We start from the raw sequence: 18,451 nt of genomic DNA, 5'->3' as shown, positions 1-18,451 counted from the left end.
GGTTAATCTTCAACTAAAATATCTCTATTCATCTTGTATTTTTTTTTCTTTGATTGTACTTTGAGACGTAGGTAGTGTTAAGGCGACGTGGATAAATAACTTAACAGTTTAAACGAGTATTGTTGCAATGAGGATTAGCTTCCATTTGTAAGCCTACGCCGTTGTGGACTGCAGTCGCCGACTACGTGATTTGTGACGGCGATTAGTATCTTCTAACTCTGTCCGTCTTGAGCCTGTTCCGAAATTGGGTGAATTTTGAGGTAAATTAGCATACTTATAAATAGCTATTTTGAAACCCACTGGTGTGGCGTGTCGATGCGCGTCGATTGAACCTCGATGGAACAGATGGTTTGGTTGCTGGAATAGCATTTCGCACTGACGGAACCGATGAGCAACTCGTTGATCGAGTCTGTTGGCTTCTAGTCGGTTGTGATCGTTCAAGTGCACCCCAATCAAACTCTTCTTGTTCCTCGTGTTTCCATCTGAAAAATCGTTGGTTTTTTTTTTTACATACAATTCCGAGCCATTAGGAAAAACGAATACCTGTTGCGACAGGATTTGACGATAAGTGTAATGATAGCTGCTGTTCCAGCTGTGATCCACGCGATGAGCAACCAGAGTAGAACACCATCGACGCACAGCACGACTGGACTAGATGTGTTGTTACTATCGGCTAGTGTGATGATCGGTGCTGTGCGATTGATATTATTTTGGGCTATGATACTACCCCCTTGCCGTCGAGTAGAATTACGGGTGTGAGCTTCGAATAGATTCGAGAGAGTTGTTCCAGTTGGATGGAAGGCTGCGATCGGTAGTTTCGACATGATAATCCGTTGGCATGCGAGCGTCAGTTAACACTTTAAATCGTCAAAACATTGACACTTTCCAATCAGCAACGCGCACACAGCAGAAACACGACCCAACCAATTGTAAGCAAAGACGGAACAGAACTGGAGGCTCGTACGGTCTACACTTGGCATTCAAACCGTTCCTCGCATCAGCAGGGAGTCTATGCGTCTGTGAAGACAGGAGATTTAGGGAAAAGAAAAATGCGTTTCTTTTTCTTAACAGCTTGTCCCGCAAGATCGTTCAGAGCGCCAGCTGCTAATAGTCACACATATGCAATACATACTAACTCGTGTTTGGTGCTGGAAATAGGAACAATCATCATAAGCACTTACGTTGCTGCAGCATCGTCTTTCAGTCATCGCCGGAGGCAATTTGAAACAGTCAAAACCGCTACGGTTCACCGCAACAATCCTCTTTTTGTCTTTATTCGTTTTTCACGCGTGTGACGATTGCCCGAGAAGTGAGAAAAGATGTCGCTTTTTCATCTTTCAACGGCTTCCTGGGCTGTGTCTTTAGCGTGTGTTCGAAAAGGCATTCGCAGTTGGTGTCAACTTATTCATTTCCGAGTCGGATGAATACTTTTCCTTTTCTCAAGACGTGCAATAACGTTTTCGCAGTCCAAGGAACGTTATAGCTCATTTGAATATCCTTTACATAAAAATCTTTGATTGCTACTATTCGTCGGTTATTAAACAGCTTTATGTCCTCGAGTTCCAGAGGATGTAAAGTTGGTTGACCGAGATGATTTACCGTATTAAAATCGTTGAATTAAGTTGGTAAGAAATTCACAATTTCGTTTGTTGAAATAATTCTTTTTCTTGCTTGTAATGGTTTACAACTAAGTATACAGTTTATTGAACTGCGAAAACAATCTGGGTCGTGGGTGGTAATGTAAAGAGTGACATGGGCGAAAAACGGGAGTATTTTAGTGGAAAATGCAAGGATCAATTTGAATATCGGTCGAGTTGTTTTTTAACGTGATGTTTTGAATTGAACACAGTCTTTGAAATTATTGGCCGCGCAGAATAGGATGTTTAACTCGATTGCGATGCTTGCGTAATCGATTTCCCTTCAATTTGGCGTTGATCATGTGTTTGGCGAAACAGGCAGCCGCAATTCGGTCGCATTCGCAAGTCATGTCGGCACACCTGTCACCTGTTCGCACTGTAAAGACGTAAACATATAAGAGATGATAACATTGGACGTGTAAGCGTGATAATGTTTCTAAACAGCAAAAAACGTAAACCTGTCCTTTTGTTACGGTATCGTGATTAAGACTTTGAAACACCGTTACGGATTTTGATTAAACAAATAGTCGAAACAGATTTCTTTAAAAATCGTAGAAACCACAAAAAATTGTGGTGGGCTGGTGCGTTGGGTTTAGATGGATGACCTGTCATCATTTGCAGTGTGTAATCATCTCAGATGTACGAAGGCCTCTTTTGATTCGAGAAATACGGTTTCCGGAAGCATGTCGGAAAACAGATTTGAGACAAATGCGAATTCACACCGTCGGTCGCTATAGACGTCAAAACTTAAAAAAAAAAAAAAAAAATCACGTGCTGGACGGTGACTCGTCACTGGGCATTGTTTACTCCGCACCGTTCGGATTAGCGATGACGTCAGAAACAAATTTTGAATCCACCGCGCGTTTTGCATTTTATTTAGGAAATATTATCCATCTGCTGCTAGATTTGTTTTTTTTTTCTTTCTTTGGCTTCCAGTTGACTTGACGCCAGATGGCGTCTTGTTTGAGCAGCACTTGCATATCAAATTATATGTACGCTTTCCCCTCCGGCTCCGATTGCCGAGCCGAAAGGGTGAACGGTCGGAAGAAGAGGTTGCTGATGAAACACTCTTTGGAGTGTAAGATGGGCCGTCAAACAACATATGTAAATGATTCGTTCTCAGCTTTGAATATGGTGGGTGGTAGAAAAAAAAAGAAAGAAAACGGGATTGAACTTGAAGGGGAGACAAAGCTTTTCAACATTTTCGTGAAAAACCGTGACGAAATTTGAGTTCCTAGCGAAAGTATGCGGGTTTATCATAAGCTTGTTTTTCTTTTTCCTTATTCTCATTTTCCCAAAAAAATTATGTTTGGCTGTTTCTTCCTTTTCTTTCACTTGTCACATGCAGATACTCTGAAAATACTTGAGCCACTTTCTTTAAAAAATTTTCTCTTTTCTTATCCCAAACCGCTGCTATTCTTGCCGTTGAAAAACACTGATTTGGCACAATATCTCTTTTGGAAAGCAAAAAACAATTTTTTTTTTCTTCTCCCGTAATTCAAAACATTCCAATACTTACGGCAATAAGCTTGTTTTCGCTCCTCCACCCATCGCCAAGCGTAATGAACGGTGTAGGGTTTCTGGAAGATCACCTTACACGGCAATTGCTCTACATCGCCGTAACACTGATCGTGTGTCATGCTACATTTAGATTTAGAATTATTGAAATGTCTGAACGAACTGATTATTCAAATTACCAGCATTGATCAATACTGTCCAGGGCGGGACCCATTCCGCCCGATCCGCACCTGTAATTTTTTAGAACGCAAAAAAAAAAAGAGTATTAGTGAATGCCATCTAGTGGTCAATATGTGAAATTGAGCTGTCGTGAGCGAATTAGATTTTTTAAACTGAAAGCTAGATTCAAACGAATGACCATGAGAAGTCAATTACTTGGAATGCGAACGAAAGGAAATGCCACGACGAAATGCGATGCGTTTAGAAACTATGATTGAATTCCTTACCAATTGCCGTAATACAATAGACGTAAGGGACTGGCTCGAGTGTAAAGGATCACCTTGAGAAATCCAGGAAAAACAAATTGAAACAGAAAAAAAAGAACGTTCTTGTTAGTAGTTGAATGGAAAGTTCGTCATTTATCACATGCTGTCAATTTCTTTTTCTTTGTCATCCAGTGAATCAATTTCCTTGAGACTTGTTGTAAAAGTACGATTAAAACTTTGTGTTTTTCTTTTTAATGAAGGTCACGTGAAAAATCTTTACCATGCCACCGAATTGGGGAATGCTGCGTCGCTCCACCTGTCAAAAAAACATCAACATGTTATCATCTGTCGATTGTGTGGTAGCATTGAAGGACACACAAATAACAACACACACATACAACCGGTTCATCAAGTTTGCTTCGGCCGAAAAGGTAAAAAAAAATAATGGTAGAAAAGAGTTGAAAGATATCCACTAATCACCAACAGAGTCATGTTTGCCTTGTGTGCGACACAGCCAAAGGCACGCCGCCATGTTTCCTTAATTTTTCCTCTCCTTTTCTTTTTCCTCTATAGAATTATTCTAGGAAGTGCTGAGACCGAAATGACATCAGAATTAGACCAAGACCAGAGAAGATTCTTATTCTAAAATTTTCCAAATAAACCCAAAACGGCCAATGGAATTCCAAATGCCTTTCTGCGTGAAACGAACGTATGATAGTCGTTTTTGTCCTAAACATTCGTGGACAATAACGAACTCGTTCCGTCAAGAAGGTGAGTGAGTCACGTATAGAAGAATTGATAGCCTTAAACTATTTTCATACAAACATTTCCAGGGAAAAATATATATTTGAAGAAGATTCCATCTCCCCATATACGTGTATTCTGTACACGACATGCATTCATTGGAAGAAAGGAATAGAAGAAAAAGTGCTCCGAAGTAAAGGAAATCGTGAGAAATTTAATACGACATTATTTAATAGTTTCAAATGATTTTTTAAAAAATAATTTCCGTTTTTTTTTTTTTTTGTTTAACTAGTATACCATGGGTAAGTCGTTCATTATCATCTCGCCATTTCGAATGACGAAAGGCGTTCGGGTCTGAACGACTTCGATCGTCGCTGAAGTTTCTTCGGCCTCGCCATCAATCAGCTGATTTCTCCTTCTCTGACGTAGAAGATTTTCTCGCAACAATTCGGCCAATTCGGCCGTCCGATCGGACGGTGGAACACTGACGGCCGTCGAACTCGGCCGTTGGACATTTGGATTGAACTGAAACTGACGCCGTGGATTATGGCGGTTTATCCCTGATGATGGATGAGCCGTTCTCGATCGGGAAAAGAGGGCTCTCGCTTCCGGCTCGGAAGTGCTGCGTAACACTCGCAGATGGATATGAGAATCAGCGAACCGTGACCACGACTGGCCAGCAGTCAGGTTGTTATTTTCATCCCTCACTTGGTCTTGTTCGTTGGTGTCTTGGACATCACGACCCTCCAACGCGTCGCCGTCGGCTGGATTCTCTTCCGGCCTGGCCAAATAAGATAGAATGACGGAGAGGAAAGCTTGTCGCTGAACCTGCAGCGATTCGGCGGCGACCAGCGCCAACGGTGACGATGCCTCTGTTGTTGTGCTGTCATTGCTGAGCTGTTTCACCGTTATCGTACTGTTTCTTCTTCCGGATTCCGATGAGCCTCCAACCGCCATCAGCACTGCACGAGTTAACCCAAATCAAAAGTTTTCTTTCTTCTCTCTTCAATCGATTCAACGACAAGAAAAGCCAATGAAAAAATTGCAGAAAACTCACCTAAAATGACGGCTATTAACCGTTTCTTTATCCACGGACATTTGAACTTCATGTCGATTGGCGCCGTTAGAAACAAATGCACTGGGGTAAAAATATTTTTACTATCGTTTTGTTTAGTGATGGATCGTTCGTAATTCTTTTTTTTTTTTAGAGCTGCTGGAGCGGCAGAAATCGACCACCATTCACAACGGCGATCTGATGGCGTCTCTTTTCGAAATCCAAAAGAGAGAGAGAAACAATAACGAACGAAACGTCCAATAGAAGGAAAAGCAGCGCGTCTCTACCGGTCCGTGAACTAAAAAAACTGGAAAAAAGAGGGAAAGAAAAAAACCCGGGGAGAAAGTGAAACCGACTATACTTGGTCAACGCGGATTGATCACATACAACGACGTCACTTACGTGCAACAACCATGAATTAAGCAACTGAACAAACCACACACAAAAAAGAGAAGTTTATTTTCTTTTCTTTTTCTTCTGTTCCTTATGTTTTGGTTATGATTGGCGATGAAGGCATAAGTGATATCTATCGATTCGTGACGAAGAAGGGAGACGCTGCCCATTGGCGTGCGTACAAAGTATATGCATACGGCAAAATAGATCGGTAAGTAGGTGGATGCGCTTCAGGGATATCTCCGATATCTCGGTCAACATGTCACCCGTCCTTACACGTGCGCTATACAGTTCATATTCTTCTTCCTATTGATTTATTTAAGACTTGCCCCGGTTGCCAACTACGCAGAACAAAATCAGAACAATTGAAAGAAAGTTGTAAAAAACCTTTATCGCGTGCATACCAGTTTATTTTGTAATGAATTCGTTGATTTTTGCTTTTAATTTTCACTTTTCAAAATCAAAAAAAAAAAATGATTACTTTTGTTGTTGTCCCGTCGCATATTTATGCAGCGACAACAACAAAACTTTCTCTAACAACTACCAACCTCGTCTCCCCCTTTCTCATCCGATTTCTCCGGAGCTGATTTTTCTCCTTTTTACTTCATATGCTCATACCAGTCGACTTCTCTGTTGTGTATTTAATAAATACACAACAGACAGAGAGAGGAAATCGTCTGGGTGCGCATTGGCAAATTTCCTGTTTTTTTTTTCTTTCAAATGCAGGGATTGAAATGATCTAATGGTCGCCAAAACATCATCAAGTCAACATCAAATCGAAGGACCCCACTTTCCCTTTTTTGTGTCGGTTAATGCAGACGAAACACGACATCGAAAATCGTTTTTTAAATTCGTATAAAGCAGAGTTTTATCCCAAAGCTAAACGTGATTTTTCTTTTTAGGACATGAACCACAAGAAGGGTTTCGCAGGCTAATGATTAAAAGGGGCTCTGCAATGGAGAGGAACACCTAAAGAAAAAGCCTGGAGATATAGAAAGAGTAAATTAAAGGTGCGGCACGCCATTCATCCGAATTGAGGATAGCAAAGGAATGTTGTATTTGAACATCAATAAGCACCATCGGGAAAAACTCACCAGGTGCAAGACGTACAACGGCGATTTTCGTTCAACCATCTGTCGGAATCAATTTCAACTAAACAAAACACGTGATAAAAATTCATTTACGCTCGGCCGGGTTTGAATCATCAAACGCTTATTTCGTTTTATTAAACAATTTTTATTTCTTTGTTAGGAGCATTACACTGTATGAAAGAAACAACAGGATACGGCAGCTTAAGCTGTACGCAGAGCATTAATCTTTCTTCTTTTATTGTTTGAAGGGCGTCATGACTAATGCTTTTGTTTCGGCTCTTTATGTCGCTTTTTTCTTTCCACCATGACGTGCTGCGGCCATTTGTTCAGTTCGGTTAAGCATTCATTTTTCTTTGTGCCCTTTTTGTTTACTTTAACAGCGCCACACTCGTTTGGATGGATATCCCCCACAGTGATAGATCTTTACGTCAAAGAAGGATCAACCTTTTGGCCCGGGAAAAGAGAAGTTTGGAATATTTATATATTTTCTTCCCCTTATATTATGCTGCTGGGGTCTTTGATGAGGCTTTAGCTGTTAGCTAGGTAGCTAGTTTTTCGGTTTTTTCTTTCATTTTTAAATGCAGCATTATTTTGGCATCGGGCCCGTAACCGTATGAGCTCTCCCTCTTTTGCACCGTCTTATTTCAGACCACCTCTTGAACCCTCGACTCTTTTTGTCACGCGTGAGCCATTAGAGAGGAGGAAATCTTGTGGGGGGAAGGAACAGACGGCAGTAGTTGAAAACATGCAACAAGATCGCGTTGGTTCATTTTTGCGGTCGCTAACATTCGTCGTGTTGTTTTTGTTTTTCAATTGAAAATATACCTACGTTCTTCGGTAAGAGGCTTTGGACCGAAACATTGTGTGGTATGTTTAGTTATCTGTTTTTTTTTTTAATTTTAATACGTGTGTTGAGAATATTTTCGTTATTATTTTACATACTTGATTCTTATAACTTCTGTCTTCTCGCTACGAAAACACAAAGTTCAATTGACTATCAATAGGTGGCAGTCTCAACGCACACAGTTTGACATTTCTTGTCTGGGAAATAGAAAAAAATGTTCTCATTCTCCTTCAGGCTTGCGTTGGGCTATCTGTGTGTTGCCTGACTGCTGCTGAATGGTGTAAAGAAAAAGGGGAGAAAAAAAGAGAATAGTACTGGAAGAAGAAAAAAAAAGGTGGGCTTGTTCGTTCTGGGGCCCGGGTGTAAATGCTGTGCTGTCATGTAAAAAAAGCCCGCAGCGGATTGGAAACTCGACCGTGTTTGCCATCAGAGAGCTGCCTTCTTTCGAACTGTGTGTGTTGTGAGCTCTGTGTGTCCGGCAGCGGAGTAATTAGACGCTCAAGAGTTCTTCTAGTGGAAAAGAGATTGGTGGTGGCAAAAAAAAGGTGTTTTCTCGTTCGTTCGTTCGATCGTGCCAGACGACACAACAGTGTGATCGGCGTGGATATGACATTGATTTTGTGGTGAAAATAATCAGAGAATGACGAAGGCCACAGATCAAGCTGACTAACGCCGAAGGTATATTGAATGTGTTGACAACAAATTGTTTTGTTTTGTCTGTGTTTATCCCTTCTCGATCACAGTTTTTTTTTTCTAAGTTGCACCCTGGGTCTACCACCTCTTAGCTAGAAAAGTTTGGACTATATCTACAGGGGGTTCAGCGTTCCTGTACAAATCAGTGCAATGAACTCTTTCTTTTCAGTGGGCTCACTCTGGCTGTCTGCATGTGAGTGTGTATGGCATCATATATTCATTGTCAGCTTTGGATCGTTTCTTCCTTTGCTGGAGTGCAATCAATAACAACCGAACCCTAACATGGCACATGATGTGTCATACAAGTTGAAGAAAAGTGTCACAGTAGGAGGGATTTGTCTGGAATGGTGAAATTGCTTATCCACATGATTTCATCACCTAACTTAGCACAAAGTGATTTTTATCTATTGCGACCCACTCCAGTCTTTGGAAATAATTCAATTGGGGTGGGGTGGTGTGAACTTGAGCTCTGTGTAGCCTTTTCTTTTTCTTATCTGATTACTGTTTAGCTAAAGTAATCCATGTACATTCCACCCCTGTTTTAACGATTCATGATCCTCCGTCCATTGTGTCGTTTATGGCAAGTCGACGTCGGCTTATCGATCCATTACTCGTAGCTTCAAATCTGGCCACATTGTGTCCGAGCATATACGAAATGTACATGTCGTTGAGCGGAAGGGGATTTGCCTAAAAAAAAAACACGAGAGGTACCTATGGGATGGAGGGGACCCTATTCCAATGTGCCAGCTTAACCGCCACCCACCGGTCTAGCAACCACACACTACCTCTCCTTCTTTTAATTTTATATATAAATAACGGGCAGAGTCGGACTTTGGCCCGGATTCATCCGTGCGCGGTGGAACTTCCGGATGACTCGAAAAACTTGCAACAGAAGTTTAACTTTTTTTTATGTTTCTTTTGTGAAAAAAACCAAACTACTACGTCACCGGACAAAACAACCTTTCCCTATTGCCCAGCACGACTACGCCTCACATGGCTTGCACATGTTGGTCGTGTTCACATTTGGGGGCATCCTTATTTTCTCTCTTTGTGTCCTGTCCATTTCTGCTGTTCTGTTTTGTTCTTATTTCTTATCCATTTACCGAACACAGCAGCCAAATGAAAAAAATATGTGTAAGGAAACCGCATAGTTTAAAGCCCTCCTCCCATGTCCGTCCTTTAGGCTATTGTGTGTATCCAATGGTGGAAAAAAAAAGAAGACTGTCCAGTTTTTTTTTTGTCTTGTTCTTATTTTCGTCTTGTATGATGTGAAAAACAATTAACATATTTTCACAAAAAAAAACAAACAAAAAAACAACAGGTTGAAAATAATAATAATTTTTTTTTCTGTTTATGTCGAATAGAAAAAAATTGCAACATTGGAACGGGAGACAGAAGCCATACGGGCAAAGCCAACGGCTTGGACAAATTAACTTCACAGACAAGACACACAAAAGGAGGAGGAGAAGAAGCTCAAAGCAAAAGATGTCATCGTCCGTACGGGCCGAGTTCATGAGCCGGCCCGGTCGCCACGTCGCTCCCAGCATGCAACCACAACATGGTCAACACCGTGATAAGGTGAACAGTTTTAAATCGATTTCCATTAAACTCACACTTTCATTTTTTCCTTAAGTAGAAATTAAGATAAATTTAAGCGAGGGGGTAGAATATCATTGACGTCACGTAGAGTCTGGGGGAAATCATACGGGTGGCTCCTTCTTTTCAATGTCGTTCGTTTTCCTTGATCTTTCATTCATCAGATAACAAATGTCCCTTGTAAAAAAAAAAGGGGGCAGGAAACGATATATATTTTTACACGCTCAGCTGCTGTGATTGGCTCATTGTTTACGCGCGTCCTTTTTTTTCCTTCTTACAGACGCAGTATTTTTTTTTTTATTTTTTATGTTTTCCCCCGTTTGATTGTACAACGGTCGGCGTCCTGACCTTAAAACCGTAACGCTTGACTTGAGTCAACGGACGATGCCTGGTGGCGGTGTCGTCGCCAGGCGTCGCGGTCCACTTAGCATTATCGAGAAACGCCTCGTTGAATTCAAAGGAGAAAGAAAAAACAATTCGAATTTTGTTTCTATTTTTAAGACGAGCAAATGGAACGTTAAGAACAACGTGCAAAGGGGGAGGAGATTTCGATTCAGTCCATTAGTTTATTCCTTCGCTGCAAATGCAGTGATAGAAACCAAGAGAATTCAATGCATTTCTAGTCTTGTCATAGCTCCGTTCAAAAGCATGTCGTCCCACTATTGGAGGAACATTTGTTTAAAGATAATCAGAGGCTTGTAGATTAAAGGAGGGGAGTATGGGACGTTATGAAATCGACAGCCATTCGCCGACGACATTGTGCTCGTGGTTCGTGTCTTTGTTTCAATCGCTGTCCGACTTACCTCCTCGTAACAATTTCAATAGCATCGAACTCTGCCACAGTGCTGCACAACTGGTACACACACAAGTGTTTGTTTCACTTAAACGTTTTTTTTTTTTGCAATTGGCATATTTCGGTGTTATCTCGCGATGGAAATAACTGCATTGTTGTGTAACGATAAGATATATATAGCAGACGACACGTTTTTGTCAATCACATACCAGCTGCTTGGCGGCGCTGTCAAGCAGAACATTTTGTTATTGGCTACTGTAGTGCCGGGCTGACAGGCCTTCCATTTACAGTACGTTGGCCTAATCTGTGGAATTCCACATTCTTTCTGCAGTTTATTGTTTGTTTTTGTTTTTTTGAGGTAAACAATGGGAGGTGGGAGGATTGTGTGAAATGCACGTCGAGTTTGACTCTGTACGATCGGCTAATGAGCTGCATGTGAACGGTTTGCGTTTCATTGATTTTCAGGGCCGGCCCCTTAGTCAGCACTCTAACGGTGAAGACGGACAACAATCTGCTACGGCCAAGAGTGTCGTCGGAGCCAAAGTCTCTCAGCTTGCCCACCTCTTTCAGAGTCGTTCCAAAGAAGACGTTGCAGCTGCCGTTCCACCCGTGTCTCCCACCTCTTCCATCCCGCTCACCGTTGCCGCTCCGCCGATTGCAGTCGGCCGCACGAAACCGTCCAGCCGCAGCGAAACCGACAAGGAAACGACTCATCAAGACGTAACATTCCTTACTTTGCAATTATCTACTACCCAAACGTGACTCTTTCTTTTCTTTTCTTTTTGGACACACAGGGTCCCAGTCTTGGTCCGACTGTCGTGCGGACAGAAAGCCAATTGGCCAGGTTCAATACTGCCCGTGCTCTGTTTGAAAAGCTGGGCTTTGAAGACAAGAAAGACCCTTGCAAAGGCATCGAAAAGAGTCATAGCGGACGGTCGAGCCGTGTCGGCAGTGAAAGTTCCAGACATTCGCACTACTCGTCTCGTTCGCCATCGCCTCTGGCAACGGAACGACACCAATCGGCTCCTGGGATCCGATCGGGACGGTCTCCATCGCCCAGCAACGCACCGGTTCCAGATCGCAACCGAGGCAGCTCAGTCGATGCGTTGCGCTCCGCTCGGACGGAACGGAAACACACCAACGGGCACGAACCCAAAATGGAAACCGTTCAAGTGCAAGTGGTGGGCAAATTAAATCCGCCGGCCAGCAAGCCCGAACTGCCGGCCAAGACGGATAAGGCTCGAATTTCCAGTAAAGAGCTCATCGAGAAGCAGAAAAACTGGATCCAGCATTTCAAAGGCAGCTCCAAACCGACCCTGCAAGCCAAGCCGGCCCTCAACCCGGAGGCCATCAACCGCATTAACAGCGAAAAGAAAGGCCCGCCCCCTACCAACATATCCATCAATAATGAGAAAGAAACGTGGGCCAAAGAACGGACGGGACTGCTGTCCGGATGGATGGCATCGCCATCTGTTCCAGTATCGCCTCCAGCTAACAAAGAGACGGGAAAAGAGAGCTCGTACTTCCTATCGGCCCGTCAGCGCTTTGAGGCGCAAACGAAGCTGACAACTACCTCGAACCGGACCAACCAGTCGGCCGACAATCTCAACGAATCGTTTGAAACGCGGAGTAACAACAGCGGCAGTTCGGCCCGCACCGAACTCAACGAGACGGCCAGTCTTAATCAATCGTTTCGATCGAGCGAAACGCCCGTCCAATGCGAACTGGAAAAAGAGGATTGCCCTTCGAAAAATGGCGCTGATTTGCTCAGCACGGACAGCGGCATCGTCGTGCTGGACAAAATTCCAGCCACAACCGAGACGCTCATCGAAGAAGCGCTGGACCGAATCGATTGCGAGAAGCCCGTCTCTCCTCCGGCTGAGCCCATTTCTCAGCCGGACAAGACGGTCTCGCTCAACAGCAGTCTCCAGGAGAGCGAGGAAGTCTTTTACGACAATTCAGTGACCAGCGCCCGGTTCGACGAGTGGCAATTGCGGACGCCGACCCAACTGGACGACTCGCCCGTCTTCAAGAGCGCCACTCTGGATTTCGACGCTCTCGTCTCGGATGGTGACGAAGCCAAACAACTGGAACCCGACGACGAGGAGCTCTTCCGCACTAGCTCCGAAATGTCGGAAACGGATCTGTCGCCGCTCAGCAGTCCACCGCCGGAATTCCGCAAAGAAATCAGTCCAGCACCTCCTAGTAATAAAAAACGTGTTATCTTTATGACATTTAATTTAATTTTTTTAAATTCATTTTTTTAAATTCATTTTTTTAAATTGCAGTTGTCGTGCAGACGGACATTGTTGAAGAGGCAGCACTTGACGTGGTGGAGGCAGTTGAAGGTGGACGTTACGTCCTCCAGCTGGAAGGATTTTCTGATTTATTAGAATCATCTGACGACGCTGCCATTGATAGTCTGGAGCCGGAATTGATCGAAATTGATACGAGTCACGATCAGTCGCATCCGGAATTGGAAGAGAGTCAACCGACGGAAGTGACTGTCGTTCAACAGCTTCCGTCTAACGAGCCGGATGAGGTAGTCGAAGATAACGAGATCTACCTCCGCCGGCCCGAATTCCGGGTCGACGTTGATTCGTCCAGTATCGATTCCGACGAACTGCTAATGACATCCGATGAGGCTGATAGTCTTTTGAGTTCCAGGTAAAACGCAAAAAGCCTCTAAAGAGTTTTGTTTGTTGTTGTTGGCAATCAGCCGAATTTCTGCAACCTTTTCTTTTTTGGCATTAGCCTTTTTTTCTACAAGATGTCGTCGTTTTTATCCTTTTTTTTTAACCTCCTTTTTTTGGTTTTTTTTTTTTTTTTTTTGTCCTGTCGCTGTCCGCGTCTGCACGTTATTTCTGTACTGGAACTATGGGCTTCTGCATGACGTCGCCACCGCTTTGTTTTTATTTTCGAAAATCTTTTAATTATTTCGTTGATATGTATTTTGACTTCATTAAAACTTGGCATCTCTCAGAATTTTGGAAAGACGCGTCAAGTGAGTTGTTGTTCCAGGTTTTTTTTTTGGTGTTTTAAGGAAATTTTTTTTTTTTTTTTTGAATCGATGTGACTCACGTGTTTGGGGGTCTTGTTTGCATTCCACTTTAGATCGGGCCAGACGGCGACCAACGCCCATGAAAGCGAGTCCGTCTCGTTAGAGCCGGACAGTCTGGAACCGGCGCCGGTCAGCGCCGGTCCACAGAATATGGGCAATGCCAAGAGCAAATCGCCAACGTTAGAAGACATCGAAGAAGTTTCAGTGAACAACGTGACTCTTGTCGTGTCCGGTGCCTCCATTTTGGATCAACTGGCCCAAGACGTGCCATTTGCAGACGACGAATCGTGGCAGGCCCAGTCAGAGCCCGAAAAACAAGATGAAACGGACAAGGCAATTCCTGTGGACGATGCGACAGTAGCGGCACCTTACGTCGATGAAGACGGCGTTCATTATCTGCAAGACGGACATTATTGGCTGGAAATGCCCGGCTTACCACCAGCCGAAGAGCCGTCCGTTCCTCTCATCGTAACCAACGGCGAAGCCGAGCCCAGGCCTCGCAACATTCGCGTCCGCTTCACCACAGATCCCATTCGAGGTGCGTATCATTTTGGAACACGTCCAAAAATTCCATTTTTTTATTTTTATCTTTTTTGACAGTGTACAGCACATTTTCCGTCAACGATTACGACAGACGCAACGAAGATGTCGACCCTGTTGCCGCATCGGCCGAATACGAGCTGGAAAAACGAGTGGAAAAGATGGACGTGTTCCCCGTCGAATTGATTAAAGGACCCGAAGGTTTAGGTCTCAGCATCATCGGAATGGGTGTAGGAGCCGATGCTGGATTAGAGAAGCTGGGCATCTTTGTTAAGACAATTACAGAGGGCGGAGCAGCTGCCCGCGATGGTCTCATCCAAGTGAACGACCAAATTATTCAGGTAGACGGGCAATCGCTCGTTGGCGTCACGCAAGCCTACGCCGCTTCCGTCCTACGAAACACGTCCGGCCTTGTCCAGTTTCTCATTGGCCGCGAAAACGATCCGCAAAACAGCGAAGTGGCCCAACTTATCCGCCAATCCGTCCAGGTGCTCTTATCTATTTAACTTTCATGTGTTTTAAAAAAAAATTTAATTATTGAAATTTAATTAGGCTGACCGTGAAAGGGAAGATCGTCGTCGAGCCATGGAAGCAGAATTGACTCGACATTTCATGAACAACGTGGCGGAAGAGCCGGACATGAGTTCCGGAGCTGGGCCACCTCCTTACGTTAGCGCTCCGCCTTCGTATCACAGTAGCAATAGTGCTCCAGCCTCTCTCGCTTCCAGCCAATCCACTCCAGCCTTACCAGATGTTCCAGCCAATTCGATCCCTGCTGTATTGAATGCTCAGGAGGAAAGCGTTCAGGCTCTCCAGCAAAAGCTCAAAGAGGTTCAATTTTCTTTTTAATTTGTTTTTCTGATCATTGCCAAACACGTCCATTAAAAATGCCCAAGTCCATTTGATGTTTGATTTTAATGTAAACGTGAATCGCGCAGGCTGTGACCCGTTCCGTCAAAGCGGAGAGTGAACTGCTCAGTTTGAAAAAGAGGGTAAGATGAATGCAAAGACGAACCACCGCTAGCAGACGAATAGAAATTCATTTGTTTTTTTAAAGCTTTTGCCTTTTAGACACACGACGTAACACCAAAAGACATTGAATGGCATGATAACCACCCCAGACGTTTTCAGTTTTGATAATGGGTTTTTTAAATGTTCATTTTTCTTTTGTCCAGCTGACAGAATTAGAAGCCAATAGTCGCCACCAGGAGGCCGAGTCCAACAGCAATGTAAGGGAATACGAACGAGCCTTAACTGGTGTCCAGCAAGAAGTCACTGCCTATCAATCCGTCCTGGCCCAAACTCAGGCATGATATTTTTTTAATTTATTTAAAATTAATGATGTTAATTATGATATCGATTAACAGAATCAATACAGCTCGTTAGAGGAGAAATATAATAAAGCAAAACAGATGATTAACGGAATGCAGGAGCGCGAGCGCGAAGTGCTCCTGAAAGTCAGACATCGTGAGGCCGGCTTCCACACGCTCCTGCAGGCTCTGCAGCACCGTATGCAGCTGCTGGAGCTTCATTTGGTTGAAGCCCAGAGAGCCGCTGGTTTGCCCGTCTCCATCCCTCCGCCGCCACCCAATTTGGGAGGCCTCCTCTCGGTCGGCTTTGTAGAGTCGACCCTGAGCGACGTCGCAGATCTGGCGGTTCTCGATACGAGTCAGACCGATTCCTCCTTGGCCGTCGAGCTCAAGGAAGAGCTGGACAGGGTATGTCGTTTTTAGAAGTGTCGATTGTTCCAGTTTAATTATTTAAATGTTGATGTACAGGTCATTCCACCGCACGAGCCGCTGGACACATCAGCTGCCCGCGGCCGAGCCGAGCTGGCCTCTCGTGGCGGCATGGCTCTACGTCAATCTCCGTCTCAAGGACTTCTTCGACGGTCTGGTGGCGTTGGAGGAGGTGCTAGCATGTCGTCGACGTCCTCCTTAGAGCACAGTTACATCGAAGAATCCTCTAGACTGGACGCTGATTCCATGACTGAATCGACGGGCCACAACCGTTCTCAAGAGTCGATCCAGTTCCACGAAGCCTTCTTTGCCTCCACGACATCCGCCACGACCAGCACGGGTCGAACGGTTGGCACAACCCGATCGCAGCAGCAAGTCTATTCGAGTAGTTCGCAACAACAATATTACCAACAACAACAAGAAACGACGCAACAACAAATTCAACAACAACAGCTATTACAGTTTCAACAACAACAGATCCAACAACAGCAAATACAGCAACAGCAAATGCAACAACAACAGATCCAACAACAGCAAATCCAACAACAGCAAATGCAACAACAACGTCACTATCACACGGCCACTGTGTCCACCGTCAAGGCCGAAGAGCTCCATCAGTCCACAACGACGTATTACCAACAGGAGCATCAGCATTTCGCTACGACCAATAGCAGCACAACTGCCAGCGGCGGGTACGCCAATGTTCAGCAACACTCTCAGCCGCCCCGATCGCTGCCCCAACAGCACGTCAACGAGCAATTGAAACAGCTGTTGGCCGAACGGGAATTCTTGAGAGAGCATTCCAACGTTAATGCTGGTGGCGTGGAACCTGCCGTTCCGATCCGACTCCAGCCGGCTACATCGTCCAACCGCAGCATGGGCAGATCAGCCCCAACAGAACAAAGACCTGCCCCACCGCCCCATCAACCCAATGTTTTTTATCCAGTCGGGTCGGGTCAAGACGCCCGACCCGCCCTCGATCCTCAAATGAGAGGCTCCATGCGTTCCAATCCGGTTAGCACTGCTGTCACACCAGATGGCACGTCAGTCGTGCGGAGTAACAGCGCCAGTGGCATGACGGACTCGTTGACGTCATCGATCGTCTCCATTTCATCCAATTCGTCCGCTCACACGCCGTTCCATCAATCACCCGTTTCCGAGTGGAACGTCGAAAACGTCGGCAATTGGCTCCGATCTATTGGTACTTTACATTTTCATTGGCACAATTCACATTGATTGCTGATTATTATTATTATTATTTTAAAGGATTGGAAACGTACACTGTCCATTTTGCAGCTAATGGAGTGCGAGGCGAAGAGCTGTTGACTATGGAGTCGCCCAGGATCAAGTTACTAGTGCCGCAGGCGGCCGAACGAGCCCGACTCAAGCACCGACTCAAGGAGCTACGAGCGGCCGCTGATAAAGACAAACGCAACCGCGAGCGGGAGCGCAAAGAGAGGGAGAAACTTCAGCGGAAAGCCGAAAAACTGGCAGAGAAAGCTTCCAGGAAGAAGTAAATCGATTGGCAAATGACCAACACGACATCTGCATTCCACAGCTGATACTTAAATAATTAAAAAAATGGGGCAGCTGCCAGTATTTAAAAAAACAATTACTATTTGCTTGTTATTTTTCAACAAATTGAACATGAATCTTTATGTTGTTTTTTTTTCATTTTCTATAAATGATGTACGTATGTAGTTGGAATGAATCAAATGTTTGTTCAAAAGCTAGCGAGATTATTGCCATGATCTCCGCCTACCTACTTTACTAGATCGGTGTGTGTGTGTGTGTGCGCCTCACCCACCTTATCACGTGCAAATAATTTGTATAGTGTTTGTTTGTTTTTTTCTTGCTACTCTTCATTTTTTATCACTTTTCTTTGTGCTTCGTGTCTTACTCTCTTTTCTGAATAACCATGTTCGCATTTCGTACGAAAAAAAAACAGAACTCTTTCACCTAATCCGTGACTCGTTCAAGATCAAAACCCGGATGAGTTTTCATTTTGAATTCGAAATCTTTTTTTTTTTTTTGCCTTTTTGTTTCCTGCCCTTTTTGTATTATTTACATTGTAGCTGTGTTTTTTTTTTTAAATGTGTGTATGATTGCAATTCTCTGCTCTCTGTACCCTCATACCAATCTCTCTCTTTATGACTCTCTTAACTTTTAAAAATGGAAAAAAAAGAATTGTACAATTGGCATTCAGTGACGTTGTAATAAATGAAAAAGGTATTTTATGCAAGTCTTTCGTGTTCCATTTCCAGGAAACTGTTGTTGCAATTTTTGGCTGTCGTGTTCCAGTTCGTGCTGCCAACCTGGACTA

At 44.0% G+C, this 18,451-nt stretch overlaps 3 protein-coding genes and 1 long non-coding RNA gene across 5 annotated transcripts; 2 read left to right on the top strand and 2 right to left on the bottom strand.

Annotated features, from left to right (window-relative positions):
- Positions 1-19: 19 nt before the first annotated feature.
- LOC130690501 (uncharacterized) lies at positions 20-1,044 on the bottom strand. The gene is made up of 3 exons (XM_057513507.2): positions 544-1,044; positions 301-482; positions 20-233 (listed from the first exon to the last, which is right to left on the bottom strand). Exons 1-3 carry the CDS (start codon positions 822-824, stop codon positions 154-156), a joined length of 543 nt encoding a protein of 180 aa, XP_057369490.1. The 5' UTR covers positions 825-1,044; the 3' UTR covers positions 20-153.
- A 668-nt stretch (positions 1,045-1,712) lies between these two features.
- On the bottom strand, positions 1,713-5,669 carry LOC130690492 (uncharacterized). The gene is made up of 7 exons (XM_057513499.2): positions 5,382-5,669; positions 4,622-5,286; positions 3,861-3,896; positions 3,602-3,654; positions 3,335-3,385; positions 3,157-3,278; positions 1,713-2,013 (listed from the first exon to the last, which is right to left on the bottom strand). The coding sequence occupies exons 1-7, from the start codon at positions 5,431-5,433 to the stop codon at positions 1,859-1,861; spliced, it is 1,134 nt and encodes a 377-aa protein (XP_057369482.1). The 5' UTR covers positions 5,434-5,669; the 3' UTR covers positions 1,713-1,858.
- LOC130690509 (uncharacterized) lies at positions 3,415-7,061 on the top strand. The gene is made up of 6 exons (XR_009001025.2): positions 3,415-3,699; positions 3,841-4,011; positions 4,154-4,351; positions 4,414-4,529; positions 4,617-5,467; positions 5,533-7,061. It is a non-coding gene; the product is annotated as an uncharacterized LOC130690509 (long non-coding RNA).
- Positions 7,062-8,152: 1,091 nt separating this feature from the next.
- On the top strand, positions 8,153-18,370 carry LOC130689486 (uncharacterized). 2 transcript variants are annotated; one of them, XM_059495807.1, is made up of 13 exons: positions 8,153-8,384; positions 9,764-9,977; positions 11,254-11,508; positions 11,583-12,993; positions 13,077-13,455; positions 13,903-14,387; positions 14,450-14,877; positions 14,942-15,220; positions 15,328-15,381; positions 15,565-15,696; positions 15,757-16,107; positions 16,168-17,329; positions 17,395-18,370. In XM_059495807.1, exons 2-13 carry the CDS (start codon positions 9,885-9,887, stop codon positions 17,643-17,645), a joined length of 5,280 nt encoding a protein of 1,759 aa, XP_059351790.1. In that variant the 5' UTR covers positions 8,153-8,384; positions 9,764-9,884; the 3' UTR covers positions 17,646-18,370. The 2 variants fall into 2 exon arrangements, with proteins under 2 accessions (XP_059351790.1, XP_059351791.1); XM_059495808.1 differs by lacking the exon at positions 15,328-15,381.
- Positions 18,371-18,451: the final 81 nt, after the last annotated feature.

Source organism: Daphnia carinata, chromosome 6 (assembly GCF_022539665.2).
Source record: "Daphnia carinata strain CSIRO-1 chromosome 6, CSIRO_AGI_Dcar_HiC_V3, whole genome shotgun sequence".
Taxonomy (NCBI): domain Eukaryota; kingdom Metazoa; phylum Arthropoda; class Branchiopoda; order Diplostraca; family Daphniidae; genus Daphnia; species Daphnia carinata.
The sequence above is the reverse complement of the archived record's forward strand: the minus strand, read 5'-3'. Positions and strand labels throughout refer to the sequence as shown.

Coding starts and splice junctions, on each gene's coding strand:
- LOC130690501 (XM_057513507.2), bottom strand. CDS start 824: ATGTCGAAACTACCGATCGCAGCCTTCCATCCAACTGGAACAACTCTC. Junction 483..543: donor GTCAAATCCTGTCGCAACAG/GTATTCGTTTTT, acceptor ACGATTTTTCAG/ATGGAAACACGAGGAACAAG. Junction 234..300: donor CGCATCGACACGCCACACCA/GTGGGTTTCAAA, acceptor ATTTCGGAACAG/GCTCAAGACGGACAGAGTTA.
- LOC130690492 (XM_057513499.2), bottom strand. CDS start 5,433: ATGAAGTTCAAATGTCCGTGGATAAAGAAACGGTTAATAGCCGTCATT. Junction 5,287..5,381: donor GTTAATAGCCGTCATTTTAG/GTGAGTTTTCTG, acceptor TAACTCGTGCAG/TGCTGATGGCGGTTGGAGGC. Junction 3,655..3,860: donor TTCCCCAATTCGGTGGCATG/GTAAAGATTTTT, acceptor GGATTTCTCAAG/GTGATCCTTTACACTCGAGC.
- LOC130689486 (XM_059495807.1), top strand. CDS start 9,885: ATGTCATCGTCCGTACGGGCCGAGTTCATGAGCCGGCCCGGTCGCCAC. Junction 14,388..14,449: donor CACCACAGATCCCATTCGAG/GTGCGTATCATT, acceptor CTTTTTTGACAG/TGTACAGCACATTTTCCGTC. Junction 16,108..16,167: donor TCAAGGAAGAGCTGGACAGG/GTATGTCGTTTT, acceptor GTTGATGTACAG/GTCATTCCACCGCACGAGCC.